This window comes from Aethalodelphis obliquidens, unplaced genomic scaffold (genome assembly GCF_003676395.1).
Source record: "Aethalodelphis obliquidens isolate GAN/ISIS:26980383/991018 unplaced genomic scaffold, ASM367639v1 scaffold60, whole genome shotgun sequence".
Classification (NCBI taxonomy): Eukaryota; Metazoa; Chordata; class Mammalia; order Artiodactyla; family Delphinidae; genus Aethalodelphis; species Aethalodelphis obliquidens.
Window position 1 is genome coordinate 3,495,461 of NW_020838004.1, and position 18,733 is coordinate 3,514,193.

Consider the following 18,733-nt stretch of genomic DNA (forward strand, 5'->3'; position numbering starts at 1 on the left):
TTCCTTCCCCATCTCCCAAGACTCCTTGCCATCCCCCAATTCCAGTTGCACCAAACTGTGGGCCACTCCCCACTGTGGCTTACTCCCTCTAGCTCAGCTCAGATCACCCATCCCCATTCTCAGCCTTCTGCTCACTCCTAAAGGCCCATCTTAAATGTCACTCCTCTGCCAGGCCCCACTCGGCTCCCACAGCTGGCTTTGCGTTCGTGTTGGATGAGTGACTGCCCATCTCCCCCGCTAGAAGGAGCAGGCGAGCACACACTTAGGTGCGAACCGCCAGCACCCCAGCCGTGTGTGACATGACGGATGGCTCATTCAAACTGGGGCTGTCAAACTGAATCGACAGTCTACCTGACGTAACAAGCTCTGGTTCAAGGACTCCTGAACTCCCATCCCAGAGTATGCAGAAGCCCTGCTTGATGGCAAGAGGGAAGAGCGGGTCTGGTGTTCTGCTTTGGGGCATTGGCCTCCAAAAGGAATGTGCTCCAGTCCCACAGTGAGCCTGGGGTGGGGATACTGCAATCGGACAGAAGGGCAAACAGCCAGAGAAGGCTCACGTTAGGTCCCCTGGCCAGCGTCTGGTGCCGAGGGACCCACATCTCCCTCCTGATCCCCTGGCACTAGTGTAAGAGTCTATCAGAGGAAATATTCCAGCACTTAAGATCCAAGACCTTCCCAAGCCCCAGTCCTTTAACTGTTAAGACAACTTATCAGATTGAATATGAAGAAATTGACCAGAGCTGAAAAACCTGACTTGACTAAAGAATTGTCACCCACTACTGGCCCCAAGAGCGAGAAGGTGGCAGTGCGGTGTCTGTGCTCATTATTTCCTGTCGCTCAGAACCTTCCTCCTCCTCCCGGCTCACCTGGCTTCCTCCTACTTTGCCTTCGAGGCTTCTTCTTTGAGAAGACTCCTTCTAACTCTCAGCTGAGCTAAATGCTTTTCTCAGTACTCCCTGGGCATCTGACCTCAAATCATCTGGGTAGGATCTGACCTCCCCTCTGGGTCATGTGATTCCCCCCACTGCAGGGACCGTGCTGAGTACCCCTGGCTCCTGGCATGGTGCTCCCAACACAGTAGGTGCTCAGGAACCATTTACTGAACCAAACCAAACTTCAGAGCAAAGCAGCCTTCTCTCTTGACCTAAGCCCGGTGGCAGAGTATCATGGGTTTGTCAGGATTAAACTACTAATAAGGCATAAGCGAGACTCCTCTGCATTCAATGCTGGGTGTTCTGAGAACAGAAGATGGGAGAAAGGTGCACTGTTCATGCCCAGCTCTTTCCTCAAGATAAGATGAATGGAGGGGACATGGAAATGGTCTAGTCCAGGAACTCTCTGCCTGGCCACACATTAGAGTCACCCCAGGAGCCTAACTTGAAACAGTGTTAGGTCCTGCCCTCAAAGAGACGGATGTAACCATCTGGGGTAGGGTGTGGGCATCTGTAGGTCTTACAAGCCCTCCAGGAGGTTCTCATGTGCAGCCTTGGCTGAGACCCACTAAACAGCCTACCCTCCTGGCCCTGTGCTCTGAGAGAATGAAGGTGACCCCATATACAGGGCTTACTGCCAGCACGGGACTGGAACCAGCCCCTCAGGCCCTGCCCCTTCCCAGCTGGGGACTCCCCAGGAAGCCCCAGAGCAGCGGGGCTCCTCTGGGATTAGCATGTCACTGGCCTGAGCTGCCCCTAGGGATGTGCCTCAGCAGGGGAAAGGCCACTGTGCTCCCTGGACCACAGTAAACAGCAGGAATGTTCTGTGCTCGTTTTACGGTCCAGTGTGTCCTTTCCCCTTTGCCCACAGGGCTGACCGGTGCCTTCCCAGCCCAGCAAACCAGTTACGGGAGAAAATCATTGCCCAAATTCATACTTGCCAATGATGCCTCTCTCCCACTCCAATTTCTGCTAGGTAAGTAAATACTTTCTGACCCTGAGACTGTGTTCCAGGGAAAACCCAGGTGCAGGCAGCCCAGTGTTTGAGAGCACAGACTACGGGGGTGCAGTGTCAGTGGGGTCTCTGAGTGGGGGACCAGTTAAGTTTCCAGTAGGTGCCTACCAAGGCAACTCTCCCACTTCCCCACTTCCTCTTCCTTCGCTTAGCACACCCAGACCCTGCCAGGCCCCAAGAGGATGCATGAACCTAGGGGTTTTTTTTTACTTTTTTTTTTTTTGGATGGGGTTTTGCTGCTGCGCGGGCTTTCTCTAGTTGCGGTACGGGGGCTTCTCACTGCGGTGGCCTCTCTTGCTGCAGAGCACAGCCTCTAGGCGCACGGGCTTCAGTGGTTGTGGCACACGGGCTCAGTAGCTGTGGCGCACGGGCCTAGCTGCTCCGCGGCATGTGGGATCCTCCCAGACCAGGGCTCGAACCTGTGTCCCCTGCATTGGCAGGCGGATTCTTAACCACTGCACCACCAGGGAAGTCCTGAACCTAGTTTTTGAGCACTTGCTGTATGCCTAAAACTCTCTTCTCCACCATGTCCTGCTGTATACCCTTACTCATCTTTCAAGACTCAACCTCACCTTCTTCATTCCCGTTCCCCAGGTAGGAGGATGCTTCCCGGTGACGGTGACTGACAGAAGCAACACACATTCGGGAAGGACTCAATTTCAGTCCAGGCTGACAGAGATTACAGCAAAGTTATTTATTTATAACATGCATCTTGACTTTAGATATATCGGAATATTAAAAGTAAAAAAAAAAAGTCTTAGAGCAGATGAAATAAATAGGTGTCCTTAAGTCCTGGGGACAATGGAGAAAGGAGAATCTCCTGACTGCAGCCCCTTCCCAGACCAGCAGAGAATATACTCAGGACTCCCTTGGAGACCAGAAATGAAGAAATTTGGGTGACTTTCTGGTTGATTCCGCCCCTCCCTCAATAGCTTCAGTGTAATCCCCCAGGCATTTTTTGAGCACTACCCCCAAGGGGAGGAGGTGTGTGTGCAGGGGGTACCTGTCAGCCTGGAGGTGGCCCCTGGCCTTCCTCATCCTCCACACGATGTGCATATCAATAGCACTGCACTCAGCAGCCTGTATTAGGGCTCTGTTCTCCCCGCAGGGAGGGCTAAAATCTGAAAGCTGACATGTCCATCAGAAGGGGGCTAGCTAAGGAAGAAGCAGCATGTGGATACAATGACATACGGATAGCAGTTGAGAGGAAGGAGCAAGATCTAGGCTATCAACATGGACAGAGCTCAAAAACTGCTGTAAGAAGGGAATTCCCTGGCGGTCCAGCGGTTAGGACTCGGCGCTCTCGCTGCCAAAGGCCCGGGTTCAATCCCTGGTCAGGGACCTAAGATCCCACAAACGGTGTGGCATGGCCAAAAATAAATAAATAAATAAATTGCTGTAAAAAGTAAGTTGCTGAGTAACAAGCACAGCATGACTGCATTTTTTTTTTATTGCATTTTTAAAAGCACACCCAAGCACCACTCTTTTGGGTGGGTACCTTTATAGGTATGCAAGACCATTGTCTATAAATCAGAGAGGACAGTGCAGAGGGAGACCACGCCTCATTTGTTTCACCTGGGCCAGTGCAGAGCCCGACACATCATAACTGCTTAGTAACTGTGGACGGCCGCATAGGTGACCAGTGGGGCCTTGTCCTGGCATGATGGATCCCGGTGTCTCCCCGGGGTCTCCAGGGGATACCTCCAACACCTGCTCTCCCTCCCCTCCCATGGCAGCTCCAGCTAACCCAGAACCCATAGCTCCATCTGGCTGTGGCCGCTTTGGCCTATCAACTCCCTCCCCAGACCGAGGCTCAGCCCCCATGCTGCTCCTCTGTGCTACTGGGCACTGGGCCATGAGTGACTCAGTGGGGCTAGCTCCTCCATCCCTGGCTCCACCCTGGTAAGGTGGGGATGTTAAAGGGCACTCGTGTGTGTGCACATGTGTGGCTGTGTGCGCATGCTGGGGGAGTGGGCTGCTTTTTAGAAGCTGGGGTTGGAGCACAGGAAGCAAGCTGACTTGGCCCGGGCCATTAGCTAAACTTTCCTACTTAACAATAGGTCCTACTGTATAGCACAGGGAAATATACTCAATATCCTATGATAAACCCGAATGGAAAAGAATACTTAAAAAAGAATATATATATATATGAATCACTTAGCTGTATGGCAGAAATGAACACAACATTGTAAATCAACTATACTTCAATTAAAAACAAACAAACAAAAAAACCAACAACAAAAAAACCCAAAACTTTCCTGCTTGAGTCTTGGATCATCTGCTTCCAAATGAGCGGGCGCACTGATGAGGAGGAGGCCTGATGGATAACTTCCCATGTTGAGAGCTGAGAAAAGAAATGAACAAGGGTCCTAGAAAAGCGTCCACCTTGGCCAGGTGCGGGAGGCCTGCCAGCTTTCAGAGGGGATATGCCTTTAAGCCCCTGTCTTATTCAGCTTGAGCTGTTATAACAAAATACCAAAAACTGGGGGGCCTAAACAACAGACATTTACTTCTCACAGCTGTGGAGGCTGTGAAGTCCAAGGTCAAGGTGCCAACAGACTCAGTTCTCGGTGAGGACCCTCTTCCCGTCTTGCAGATGGCCACCTTCCTGCTGTATCCTCACATGTAGAGAGAGGGAGTGCTGGTCTCTTCCTCTTATTATAAAGACACTAATCCCCTCATGGAAGACCCACCCTCATGACCTCATCTCAACTTAATTGCCTCGCAAAGGTCCCACCCACCTCCAAGTACCATTATATTGGGAGTTAGGGCTTCAATATATGAATTTCTGGGGGACACAAACATTCAGTCCATAACACCCTGCCCCTGGCCCCCAAAAATTCATGCAATGAATTCTTGCATGCAAAATACATTCATTCCATCCCAACAGCTCCAAAAGTCTTAACTCCTTTCAGAGACTTGGAGTATGATTCATCTTAAAAGAAAATTACTCTCCAGCTGTGAACCTGTGAAACCAGGTAAGTTATGTACTTCCAAAATACAGTGGTGGGACAAGCATGGGATAGAAGGAGTGACAGGTCCCAAGTGAGCCCAAAACCTAGCAAGGTAAATGCCGTTAGCTCTTTGGTTCGATGCTCTGCCTTTAGGACCCACTGAGACAGGGGTGCACCCTCACCCCTGCAGCTCTGCTGGGCATTTCCATGTCCCCGGGAGACTCTGCAAGGCCTCCATCTTGCCTGTTGAAACCAAGGCAATGCCCGTCTTTTGAAACCGGGGAGACAGCTCTGATGCTGGCTGAATTGTCCTCAGAGTCATTCTTTTCTTAGCCTGAAAAATAGTGTACACAGCTAAACAGCGATAATACAGCCAGCCCTGTAGGGTCTATCAAATCTGACAGCCTTCCCTCATTCCATTCTGTCTTCACCCTCTTCAGTTTCACTGGAGTTGTTTCTGCTGGAGTGGCTGATTAGGCCCGTGGTTCACACCCAGGCTAATCTTATCAGTGTTTGGCCGCAATCTACGTCTTCTCTTCTGAACATGCTCTCTTTTTTTGTAACACAGATAGGTTGAGAATTTTCCACATCTTTAAGTTCTAGTTCCTTTTTGCTTAAGAATTCCTCCTTCAAGTCATTTCTCCCTTCTTGCATGTTACTATAAGCAGACAGGAGGGACCAAGTTGCTCCTTCGACACTGCTTAATATCTCCTCAGCTAAATATCTAATTTCTCATCACTCCCAAGCTCTACCTTCCACAGAACACTAGAACATGAACACAGCTCAGCCAAGTTCTTTGCCACTTTCTAACAAGGATCACCTTTTCTCTATTGTCCAGTAACATGTTCCTCATTTCCATCTGAAACCTGACCAGAATGGCCCTTAGAGTCCATATTTCTAGCATGTACTTCAAAACTCTTCCGCTTCTACCCATTACTCAGTCCCAAAGCTGCTTCCACATTTCTGGGTGTTACAGCAGCACTTTACTTCTCGGTACCAATTTCTGTCTTAGCTTGGGCTGCTATCACAGAATACCATAGACTGGGTGCCTTAAACAGCATAGTTCTGGAAGCTGGGACATCAAGATCAAGGTGACGGCAGATTTGGAAGACTCTCTTCCTGGCTTGCAGAGAGCTGCCATCTTGCTTCGTCCTCACGTGGCAGAAAGAGATAGAGAGAGGGATCTCTGGTGTCTCTTCCTCTTCTTATAAGGACACTACCCCCATCGTGGAGGCCCCACCATCATGACCTCCTCTAAACCTAACTGCCTTCCAAAGGCTCCACCTCCAAACAGCATCACATCGGGGGCTGAGGTTTCAACGTGTGAATTTCAGGGGGACACAAACATTCAGTCCATAACAGTCCCGTTTATAGAGAAAAGGCCTCAAATGCAGGGTGTTGGCGTGTTTGTGTTTGTGGAGCATGCTTTCACACAGACTTCAGTGTAAATGATGAATATCTGACTTTCTGGGTGGAAGCTTTGGGCAGAGGCTGAAGAGGCAGAGAATGGAGGGAGCTGGTGAGGGGGAGGAGGCCCCCTCTACATCATCAGTGCTGGAGCGGAAGCACAGGCCCCCATCAGGCAGGTGCACACCCACTCACTATCCTTAAGGGGTGGACTCTGGCTGGCACTGGACAAGCGCTGGGAATCTGTCTTCCTGGAGTTTACAGCTTTGCAGGAGTCACTATTCAATGGAGAACTGCAAAACTTTGACCCTTCCTCCTGGTTTTGCATGTGCTCCCTCTTTACCTAGGACGCGCTGTGTTCCCTCTGCCCCTTCCCCTGGCTGCTCCTGTCCATCTGTCAGTGGGTAGGTGCAGCTCCCTTTGGGAGGCTTGGCCTCATTCCCCTGAGCCTCTAGGGCTTCCAGAACTTTGGCACTTCCTGCCTCTCAGGACTCGCCGCTCCAAGCCGGCACTCTTGCCTGCTCGTCTGAGGACAGGACTGTGAACCATGGTAGCCCCAGTACGACTGTGGCCTGCTTCCTGGAAGCAGAGGGTGCCACGAATGAGTGAGTGAATAGATGAATTATACACTATGGTGAATCGTTGGTCCTTGAATACCTGGGACAGCTGTACAGATGTTGCATAAGAATGCCTGATTGGAAACACATGTTGAAGGGTTGAAAAATGATAGAAAAGGTCACTGCAAGGCCAAACACACCCACCCACCTGATGGACAAGCTGGCTATTCCTTGCTCCACAGACAGCCAGAGGCACATGCCCCCCTCCCAGTCCTTTTGGGTTTCTGAGATCTGCAGCTGGGCTCTAGCTAGAGAGGCGTAAACGTCAAACGTGCTAGATTGCCCAGGGTTAAATCCTAACTCCACCACGGCCTAGCTGGTGACGGCTGTGCATCAGTTTCCTCACTTGTGAAACAGGGATGAGAGTGGCACTTTTTTCATAGGGTTGCTCCGAGGATTCAATGAAAGAAGTGTTGTCAAGCCCCGGGGGCAGTGAGCGCAAACGTGCTTAGTAAGCACCGCCCCTTACTATAGACCCTCCCACCGCCAGTGGCCCTGCACTGGTCAGTGTCCACACTTCAGATGACTAATCTGTAAAATGAGAATGGTCATAAGGATCACGATTAAATGAGAAAGCAGAACTGCATTCAAATCTGTGGTTTGGGTCCATGGTAGTCTGTGGGGCTGTGCGTTACATGCAGACTCACCAAGCCGGGGGATTCCGGGGACAGCCCATCCAAACCCTCAGCTCCGGGCAGAGCGGTGAGGACCACCGCCGGCCTGAGGGATTCTGGCCCCAACACCCAACCCAAACCTCTACAACCCCTCCTCTTCGAGACAGTCTGCTGGGGGTTCCTCTGAGAGGTGGGGAGGCCTACAGCACCAGGGACCAGCGCCGGGGACCGGGGAAGGCGCGGGAAGGAGAGGGGGAGGGTCCCCGCAGTAGGGGGCGGGGCCCGTGTGCCCTGCGGGTCGCGGATGCCTGGGCTGCAGTCTGGTTATTCCAGGAAAAAGAAATAAAAAATGCTGCAGAGGAGGCGGCCACCGGGCCGCGCCGGTTATCTTCCGGGCGCCTTCCGGCTCTGATAACGCCCGGGGCGGGGCGCGTACCCAGAGTGACCCGGGAGCCGGTCTGGGGGATCCTCGCCGGGCCGGGTCCCCGCTCCAGGCCGCGCCCAGCCCCGCGGAAAGCTGTGGCTCGCCCCGCGCCCCGCGCCCCCCGCCCCCCGCCCGGTCCGGCCCTTGCTTACTCTGCAGACAGCGGGCAGCGGCCAAGCAGAGGGCGAAGACTCCCAGCGACAGGCCGTGGCTCTTCCTCCTCCGGCTCGGCAGAGGCCTCATGAGCAAGCCCCGCGCGCCGCCGGCCCGGCATTGGCGTCCCGGGCGGCGCGGCGCGGCGCGGCCCCGGCTGTGCGCTCACGTGGCAGCCGCTGCAGCTCCTGGCCGCCCGCCCGCCCGCTCCTCCTCCGCCGCTGCCTCCTGCCTGTCCTGTGAGGCCAGATGCAGATGAGCTGGTGTACTCTGGTTGAACCAGTTCCCAAGAAGTGGAGAAGGAAGAGGAGACGGGCGGGAGGGAGGGAGAGAGAGAGAGAGAGAGAGGAAGCAGTTGGAATGCACACACTCAGAGGTAAATAATAGCAAAAAATGAGTAGTCTCCTTCCGTTCACACCCACTTGACTGGTGTTGATTCAAGATTCAGCTGGATGCTGGGTGGCAGAAGGAAGGGAAGGTATTAGCTGTTGCCTGAGGACCAAGAGGGACCATCCAATGGTTCCATGTGAAATGAGAAGGCTTTCAGGTAGGTGAAATGACAGCCTAGGGTGAGAGGGGTGAGAAGAGGACAAGGGAGCCTCAGGCTGCTCGGGGTGGAGCCACTGGACAGTGATGATAGCTACCCACCATATACCCTCCAGCCATCTAAACACCATCCACCCACCCATCCATGCATCCACCCACCCATCCATCCATCCATCTATACATCCATCCACCATCCATCCACCTTTCTTCCATCCACTATCTACCCACCCCCCATCCACACCTCCATTCATCCATGCATACAAGATGTGTTCACTGAGAGCCTACTTATCTGCACAGGGCCTGACACGTGGTAGACAGTCATAAAATATTGGTGGATTGAAGCTGGGCACTGTGCTAAAGGTTGGGGATACAACTATGAATAAGATAGAAGTCTTTAGAAATCCTAGCGAGGGGTAGGGCTGGAAAAACAAGCAATTGCTGTACCGTGCATATGTCTCTTTGATAAGGGCGGCCCGGTATGCTATGGGGACTCAGGGCAAGAGTAATTAACCCTGGGGAGGGAGAGTACAGGGTGGAGGAGAAATTAGTATTGATCCCAGCTAGTCATGAAATTCAACTCCAGTTTGTTAAAACTAGATTTTCTAGCCTTCTTTGCAGCTGGGGGTAGCAGAGTTGTCCAGTGCTGGCCAGTGATGTTAAGGGAAGTCTTCTTGGGGTGTTTCTGGGAAAGTTTTTGCTTTCTTTTATTTTAATTAATTAATTAATTAAATTATTTTTATTTTTGGCTGCGTTGGGTCTTCGTTGTTGCACGCGGGCTTTCTCTAGTTGTGGCGAGCAGAGGCTACTCATTGCGGTGCACGGGCTTCTCACTGTGGTGGCATCTCTTGTTGAGGAGCACGGGCTCTGGGCACGTGGGCTTCAGTAGTTGTGGCACGTGGGCTCAGTAGTTGTGTCTCGCAGGCTCTAGAGCACAGGCTCAGTAGTTGTGGTGCACGGGCTTCGTTGCTCCGTGGCATGTGGGATCTTCCCAGACCAGGGCTCGAACCCATGTCCCCTGCATTGGTAGGTGGATTCTTAACCATTGTGCCACCAGGAAAGTCCCTGCTTTCTTGATAAAAGTGACAGATAAGGCTAGGGCTGCCCCTCTCCCTTTCTTCCTGCCTTGAAGACATCATAACGTTTAGGTCTGTGGCACCTATCTTGTATCCATGAAGTTACATGGATGAGGACGAAAGCCATCATGCCAAGTAGGATGATGGAGCAGAAAGATGGAAAGATAGAAGACCATGGCAGTCCGGCACATTTTCCTGTCTCCTTCTTCTGGTTCCTAAGGGGGACTCCTTGCCAATTTCATGTGTTCTTGGTGAGGTTGACAGTAGTGGTACCCTGCCGACCGCCCCTGGGTGAGCTTGTGAGCCAGGCTGACCAATCAGAGAACACTTTTCACCAGCCAAAGTGTTTGGTTCAGGGATGGTTGGACAGGGCCCTCAGAGTCTTCCCTGGGAATGATATGTGGTCATTGTTGGGATTGCTAAAATGAGAGGATATGAACCTGGGAATACTGGGAATATTGGAAAGGCCCTGAATTAAGCATGAAGCCAAGATGGTACAAACTAAGCTGGGAGCTGAGAAGAGAGATAGAGCCCTCAGGACACGGATTGAGCTCTGGGATTCTGCACACTAGCCTTTGCCAGTTATGAGCAAATAAATACCCTCTTTTGCCTCAAAAAATTAAAACGTTGGATTTCTCTGACATAAAATTGAGAAAGTCCTGACGCATACAGGGGGTCTCCTTGACAGTTTTCTGTTTTTTTTTTTTTTTATTCCACGTAAGGGGATTCAGGAATCACTTGCATTCATTTATTTATTCATCAAACTGTCATAACATCTGACCCCGTACCAGGCTACATGCTAGGCCCTGCAGCTCCAAAGATGAATAACTAACTCATGGCTCCTGGTACCAAGAAACTCACAAAGTAGACAGCATGATCCAGATTGAGAAAGGCCTCCAGGTATATGGGCTCTTCCTGCTGAGGCCGAGATGAGAGCAAACTGGCTGTTTTCCTCACTGCCATGTACCTGGCACCTGGCACATGAATTAGAAAAACTGTAGTCTGAGAGATGTAAGAGAGCAGGAAGAATTTCATGAGATCAAGAGCTGATAAAGGCTAAAGTGACTCAGTGATGCTCTGAGTTCCTGTCCTGCCTCTGTCACCCACCAGCTCTCTGGCCTTGGAGAAGTAACATCAACTCTCTGGACCTCTGAGGGGGTTGGGCTGTATCAGAAATGCTCAACCCTGTCTGCACATTAGGAAAAAAGCACCGCAGCCTGGGCCTCACTCCAGTTCAACTAAATCATATTTTCTGGGGTGGGGCCCTAGCATTAGTGTTTTTTGAAAGCTCACTGGATAATTCTAATGTGCTGCCAGAATGGACAAACACTGCTCTGGGCTAATTAGAAGCGTCTTGTGTCATATTCAAATGATACTTTGATCTGAGTTTATGGAAGCCTTTATATAGAGTAGGATTTCATAGAGGGGAGGAGGGAGATAGCATGAGTTCATTTAAGCCCTGATTATATTTACTATTTCATTTGTTCATTCTCTCCTACCTTCCTCCCTCCTTCCCTTCCCTTCCTTTCCTTCCTTCTTTTCTTCCTACAACTTTTAGTTAAGTGCCTACAAGATCCCAGGCATGGCAGTAGTCTGGTTGAGGCAGAGAGGGAGGAGTAGGGAGAAAAACTAGAAAAGCATGTTGGGACTAAGATTTGAGGGGTCTGTATACTGATACTGAGGATGCTTGTTTTTGCTATAAGGGTATAATTCAAGATTCATACTGAGTATGAAATGTAGGCTTCTCCTTTGAAATCTTTGACATAAACTATCGCCCTCAGGTATTTGGTACCTATTCTCACCAATCAACCACTTGGTTAAAAAAAAACATCCACCAGTGTTTATTTTCTCAAAACCTTAGGAGCCATTCTTCACTTCCAGAGAAGAAAATGATGTGTGTTTATAGCGATCTAGCTTTATGACAGCCATATATATCCCCATATAATTCTCATGTTCAAGGACAGCCCTGATTTTAAATATGCTCTTCCAGTGAGACCATAGATCTTGGTGTTCAGTTTGGCAAAATTGATGACCACATTTAGATAACCTGTAAGTTCTTGGGCTTTTTTTTTGTCTCTCTTGAAAATATGCTTGTAGTTTATTATGTGTGTGTGTATGGTATTAGGGTGCCAGACAGGTGGTTGAAGTGGGAGGGGATTGTGTTGAATGTTACAGTATGAAAGACCTATACAAATCTTTGTTAAAATTGGTTCCTTTGAGCCAGGCTTTTATGATGCCATACAGTGCCCTAAGTCTCTTAAGCTGAGCTGGTGTGTGTTCCCCATGTCACTCTGGGACCATATGGAGGCCAAGCCTGCTAAGGGGGAGATCCAAAATGGCAATTCTCTTTCTACCTTGGACTTGGCTGGTCCAAACTGCCTGTACCGCGCAGCCTGGGTGTAGCCTCTGTGAGCAGGAGTTGTGGTGATGAAGCAGGCAAGCCTTATCCCCTACTAGCCTACGGTTACCTTAAGGGTAAGTGCAGGTGCTATTCTCTTAATATCCCTTCCGCATGATGATAGTGATTCTGGGCAGAACATTGGATAAGAGCTCTGGCTCTGGAGTCTGACAGACCCAGGAAAAGCCCAGCGCTTCCACTCCTAGCTGTGTGACCTTAGGCAAGCTACTTAACATTCCTTTACAGCAGTTTTTTCTCTGAAAAGTGGGATTCTGATATTACTACTTAGTAATGCTGCTGGGAGGGTCAAATAAGACACAGGTGTGAAGTGGGTTGGTTGCACGGGAACCCCTGATCCACGTCAGTTATTATCACAGCGTCCAGCTCAGCGTCTTGTATGATAGGTGCGCAGCAATTGAATACATTTCCCTGGTGGATTCATGCCTTTTTAGTCTTGGACGCTAAGACTACACTTCTAAAGGGCAGAGACCATTTCTTTCAGATCTTCTATGGGCTGTCTCTTCCTGCACAGCGCCCGGCATGTAGAAGGTGTTCAGTAAATATGCAGTGGGGGCAGTGTGGTGGATGGCAAAAGTCTAACCTGAATCCTGGTCTTAGCTGTTCCATTATGGAAATGATTTAATATCTCTGGGTCTCCGTTTCTTCATTGGTAAAAATGAGGAGTTAGGCACTGAATGCATGGTTTGGAGCAGATGCCAGGTGCTTGATCCCAGAATATGGTCTGCAGGAGATTTTCAGTCAAACGCAACAAAACTAAAATAAAAATTAGAAAAACAAATAACAGTTTTCCTGAATTCGCTGGCATTTGTGAGCAGGTTGGCCAGCAGGATCTGACATGACCATTAGGGACCCAGATGGGCTGGGTATCCCATGTACAAGATGGGAATTGAGCTATTCAAGTCTAATTTCAATAAAAGTCAATGAAAAAGTCGCAAAGGCAGGGCACTGTGAAGGAAATTGTAATAGGTACGATAAAAGCTTATGAGACATATTTTAAAAAATTAATTAATTAATTTTATTTATTTATTTTTGGCTGCTTTGGGTCTTCGTTGCTGCGCGCGGGCTTTCTCTAGCGCGGGCTTTCTCTAGTTGCGGTGAGCGGGGGCTACTCTTTGTTGCGGTGCGCGGGCTTCTCATTGCGGTGGCTTCGCTTGTTGCGGAGCACGGGCTCTAGGCGCGCGGCCTTCAGTAGTTGTGGCACGTGGGCTCCGTAGTTGTGGCTCACGGGCTCTAGCACGCAGGCTCAGTAGTTGTGGCGCACGACCTTAGTTGCTCGGCGGCATGTGGGATCTTTTCAGATCAGGGCCCGAACCCGTGTCCCTTGCATTGGCAGGCGGATTCTTAACCACTGCGCCACCAGGAAAGCCTTATGAGACATATTTTAAAATCATGGTTTACCACTGTACTCAAAAAAAATTAAGGTTAACTATATACCACACAGAATTTTCTGATTCCATGGACCATTACCGAAAACACTGGTTGTAGGAGTGGTCTGCTTGAGCAGGGAAGAGTATTCTGTCACTGACATTGTTTAGAATTGTCGGTGCATGGTGGTCATGAAATTTCTTAAGTGGGTCTTACTCTTATTAAGTTCTTTTTAGACACTGCACCTCCTCATTGCATCAGGGACCAGATGCCCCCTGCCCTGGGTTTGCCGTGGATTGAGAATATTTGGGTGCCCTTGGACTAGATCTCTTACCGCTTGAACATCATTACATTCTCAGCACAAATTTCATTCTGTTCGAGAGATCTAAAGTAGCCCTGCCCTACCAACCTGCACAGTCACTATTCCATGTTTTAAAATCAACTTGACTGGGGCTTAATTAATGTGCAGGAAACTGTATCCATTTAAAATGTGCAGTTTGATGGCTTTCGTTATATGTATACACCCATGAAACAGCCACCACAATCAGGAAACAGAGTATTTCCTTCACTCCAGAAGTTTCCTCTGGGCAGTCAGCCCATCCTTGTCTCTGCCCTCAGCCCTAGGCAACCACTGGATCGTTTTTTGTCAATATAGATTCATTTGCATTCTCTAGAATGATATAAATAGAATCATACAGCATGTAGTATTTTGCATGTGCTTTTTTTTCGCCCAGCATAATGATTTTGAGATTCATCCACGTTGTTACGTGTATCAGAATTTCATTCCCTGCTATTCCATTGTATGGATATATTACTGCCATTTGTGTATTCATTCTCCTGTTGATGAACATTTGGGTCATTTTCCGTTTTTGCCTATTGACGTCAGTCTGTTTCATTGTCTTCATTGCATTGTCACTGTCTGAAATTTTCTTCATCTGTTTGGTTGTTTTGGGCTCCCCTCTTTTCCCTAAAACAAACAGGACCTCATCTTCTAGTTCTTCATTTTCTCTGCAGTGCCTGACACATGATGGGAGCTCAGGATTGAATAATGCCAGGAATTTAATGTTGGGCTGTACTTGGAGCATTCCTGAGTTCAAATACCTCCTGCACTATTAACTTTGTGACCTTGAGCAAATTGCCTCACATCTCTGAATTTCAGTTACTTCATCTGTAAATTGAGCATTGTCATACTATCTCACAAGTAGACTGTGAACATAAAAGTAGATTTATTATTATTTTTTCAAATAAATTTATTTATTTAATTTATTTATTTTTGGCTGCGTTGGGTCTTCCTTGCTGAGCGCGGGCTTTCTCTAGTTGTGGCGAGCGGGGGCTACTCTTTGTTGCAGTGCACGAACTTCTTATTGCGGTGGCTTCTCTTGTTGCAAAGCACGGGCTCTAGGTGGGCAGGCTTCAGTAGTGGTGGCTCGCGGGCTCTAGAGCGCAGGCTCAGTAGTTGTGACACATGGGCTTAGTTGCTCTGCGGCCTGTGGGATCTTCCCGGACCAGGGCTCGAACCCGTGTCCCCTGCATTGGCAGGCGGATTCTTAACCCTTGCACCATCAGGGAAGCCCTAAAGGTAGATTATTAAACATGGAAAGTCAGTGCTGTCCTAAGTGTCTTATGAGTAATAATTCATGTAATTCGTTAATCAGTTCATCTGCCCCATGAGGAAAGTACTATTATTATCATTCTGACCATTTCACAGATAAGAAAATGGAGGCAGGAGTTAGTAAGAGCAGAGCTTCACTTGTACCCAGCTGTTTAGCTTATGAGACTGTTCTCCCCATCGCTGTTATTCTGCTTCTCTAGGCTAGTAAACCAGATAACATGTGAATTGCCCAGCACAGTACCTGACACATAATACCTTCACAGTAAATATTCGTTTCCTTCTTCCTTAGGTATAAAGTCACAGAGCAAGATGCCAAACATCCCACTATTTACCTATCATTTCAGGACCATATGTGCAAAATTGCAGCAGGTAAAATTCAATAGAATTTTGTAGACTGTGATACACTGCATTATTTTCATCCTCTTGACATTTTAGTTTCTTGTGTTGAGACATGATTTAAGTACTGGGAAGGATAATAAGTTTGTTAAGTAGATCAGTTTGATTACATAGTTTTCCAGTACATTGATTGTGAAGTTTTGTTCATAATTTGGCCCAGAAGGAGACTCTCTAGGCCCTTTTAAGGCATTCTGGGAGCTGGCCTGAGAGTGGGGTCTGATCCTGAGGGTATCCAGGTTAGCATCGTAAGCAATTCACAAAGAACCACAGGAAACCAATCAATGTTAAATGATCAGCCAGGAGCCAGTGCCAGGCCTCAGGGAGGGAACAGCTATTTTCTTTTTTTTTCTTTCTTCCAGTTTTATTGAGATATAATTGACATACAGCACAGTATAAGTTTAAGGTGTACAGCATAATGCTTTGACTTATATACATCCTTGAAATGAGTACCATAATAAGTTTAGTGAACATCCATCATTTCATATAGATATAAAATTAAAGAAAAAGAAAAAAAAACTTTTTCCTTGTGATGAGAACTCTTAGGATTTCCTCTCTTAACAACTTTCATACATAACATAAAGCAGTTAATTATATTAATGATGTTGTACGTTTCATCTCTAGCACTTACTTGTCTTATAATGAGAAATTTGTACTTTTTTTTTGTTTTTTTTGCGGTACGCGGGCCTCTCACTGTTGTGGCCTCTCCCGTTGCGGAGCATAGGCTCCGGACGCGCAGGCTTAGCGGCCATGGCTCACGGGCCCAGCCGCTCCGCGGCATGTGGGATCTTCCCGGATCGGGGCACGAACCCGTGTACCCTGCACCGGCAGGCGGACTCTCAACCACTGCGCCACCAGGGAAGCCCTGCCCTATTCTTTTCTTATTGAAATATAGTTGATTTACAATGTTGTGTTAATTTCTGCTGTATAGCAAAGTGATTCAGTTATACATATATACAAATTCTTTTTTTTAATATCCTTTTCCATTATGGTTTATCATAGGATATTGATTATAGTTTCCTGTGCTATACAGTAGGACCTTGTTGTTTATCCACTCTATATATAATAGCTTACATCTTACTTTTGCCATGTTCTATTCATTAGAAACAAGCCACTGGGTCCAGCCCGCACTCAAAAAGGGGAGAAGTACACAGGGACGTGCCTGCCTAGCAGGAGGTGGGGATCATTGGGGGCTATTTTGGAAGGCTGCCCACCCCACCACCCAGGTGATTCCAATATGTACCAGGGTTGAGAACCATTGCTCTAGAACAAGAATGTAAAGAAGCCCACCCCTTATCTCAGCTTGATTAAAGAGTAGTGAATCTAGAGTGATGAAAGTGATTACGAGGCTATATCTGGGCTCCATGGGAGTGGTGTGGTAGTTGAATAGTAACATCTGCCAAGGTCAAGGGATGTGGCAAATGTGGGCTATGCCATCCCTAGTCTACACTCTGCCAACCCAAATATAGACTTTGGGGGTAATCTAAAAACTCTCTCCAGTCTCCCCCAGTCCTCCAACAACAATAATTTTTTTTTAACTTGTTTGCAACATCAATCGTTCTAAGCCCAGTTGTATTTCTTTCCTCCTAATACTGTATACGATAGTTAATACCTCTTGAGGACTTACTAAATGCAAGGCACGTGTCTAAGTGTTTTATATTTATTACCCCATTAAACCTCACCACAACCCTAGAGGCAAATTACTATTAACATCTCCATCATTTCCAGTGAGGAAATTGAAGCAGAGAAAGGTTAAGTAACCTGCCTGGGTCCCACAACTAGTAAATGGTGGAACTGAGAGTCAAACTTAACTGGTCTGCTCTTAAACCACTAATTTAATGTAAAAAAATCTTCAGTACCTACACATTTCCGTTTATGTTTGTCATGACATTGCCATTAATAGTAGTGAAAAAATGGAAACAACATACCTGTCCAATAATAGGGAAATGGTGGCACAAATTATGGTACATCTCTAGGATGATCTATTATATTCATTAAAAGGGATGCTTTTCAACAAATTTTAAAGATGTGGGAAAATGCACAAAATGATGTTAAAAGAAAAGGAATTGTATATATCATTTAACCTCAGTTACGAAAATATATTTGTATACGAATAGAAAAAAAGAAAATATAGCAGTATTTTTTGTGGATTATGTAATTATGGGTGATTTTAAAAACGAACATAGTTTACGTACAATAGAATATTAAGTGTCCAGTTCAATAAATTTTGATAACTGTATACACTTGTATAAATGTCATCCAAAATGAGAGAACATTTCCATTATCTGAGAAGGTTCCTTCTCCAGTTAATCTCCCTTCTGCCCTTGCCCTCTTGTCAGTACTACACCACCACCCTCCTCATTTTTATCACAGTAGGTTAGTTTTAATGACATGAAAAAAACCTCTGCCCTCTCCTTCAGAGTCTCACAAAGTTGCAATCGAAATCAACTGGAGCAATTTGTCTGTTTTTTAATTTCATATAAATGGAATCATATTCTTTTGTGTTTGGTTTCTTTCACTCAACATAACGTTTTAGAGATTTGTCATTATGTTACGTGTTTGTTCCTTTTCATTGCTGAGCAGTATTCCATTGTATGAATATACCATGATTATTTATCCACTTTCTTATTGATGGACATTTGGGTATTTTCCAGATTTTGGCTATTATGAATCAGTTTGCTATGATTATGTTTTGTCTTTATGTGATCATAGTTTTTCACTTCTCTTGGGTTTATACCAAAGAGTGCAATTGCTGGGTCATAGAGCAGATGTACATTGCACTTTATGAGAAAAGAAAAAGATAGTTTTCCAAGGTGGTTGCACCATTTTACATTTTACTTCCACCAGCAGCGTATGAAAGTTCCATTGTTTGTACATCCTTGCCAACAACTGGTCAAGTCAAATTTTTATCCAGTCTTGTGCGTGCGAAATGATATTGTGTTTTATTTTGGAAGGAGAAAACCTCTTTAACCTGGTTTCAAGGTTGTCTCATAGATAATTTCAAATACCATCCCAGGCTCTTCTGCTTACCCCCTCTATGTGTTCTGTGTCCTATTAGAATTGGACTTTTCTTGTGCCCTAAACCATGCTTTCCTGCCTCTGTAGTGGTTGCAAGATTGAGGGCCAGAGGGTTAGAAATGTAGAGGGAGGGGAGAAAGAGGAAAACAGGGAAAGAGAGACAGAGGCAGACGTATACAAAAGACAGAAAG

General features: G+C 47.4%; 1 protein-coding gene across 1 annotated transcript in view; it reads right to left on the minus strand.

Annotated features, from left to right (window-relative positions):
- Window positions 1–8,413, minus strand: part of VSTM5 (V-set and transmembrane domain containing 5) — a 31,728-nt gene extending 23,315 nt beyond the window's left edge. Inside the window, exon 1 of the mRNA XM_027087758.1 lies at window positions 8,116–8,413. Coding sequence (XP_026943559.1) covers window positions 8,116–8,206 — 91 coding nt within the window. The 5' untranslated portion in view covers window positions 8,207–8,413. The remainder of the gene's footprint in view (window positions 1–8,115) is intronic.
- Between the last annotated feature and the right edge of the window lie 10,320 nt (window positions 8,414–18,733).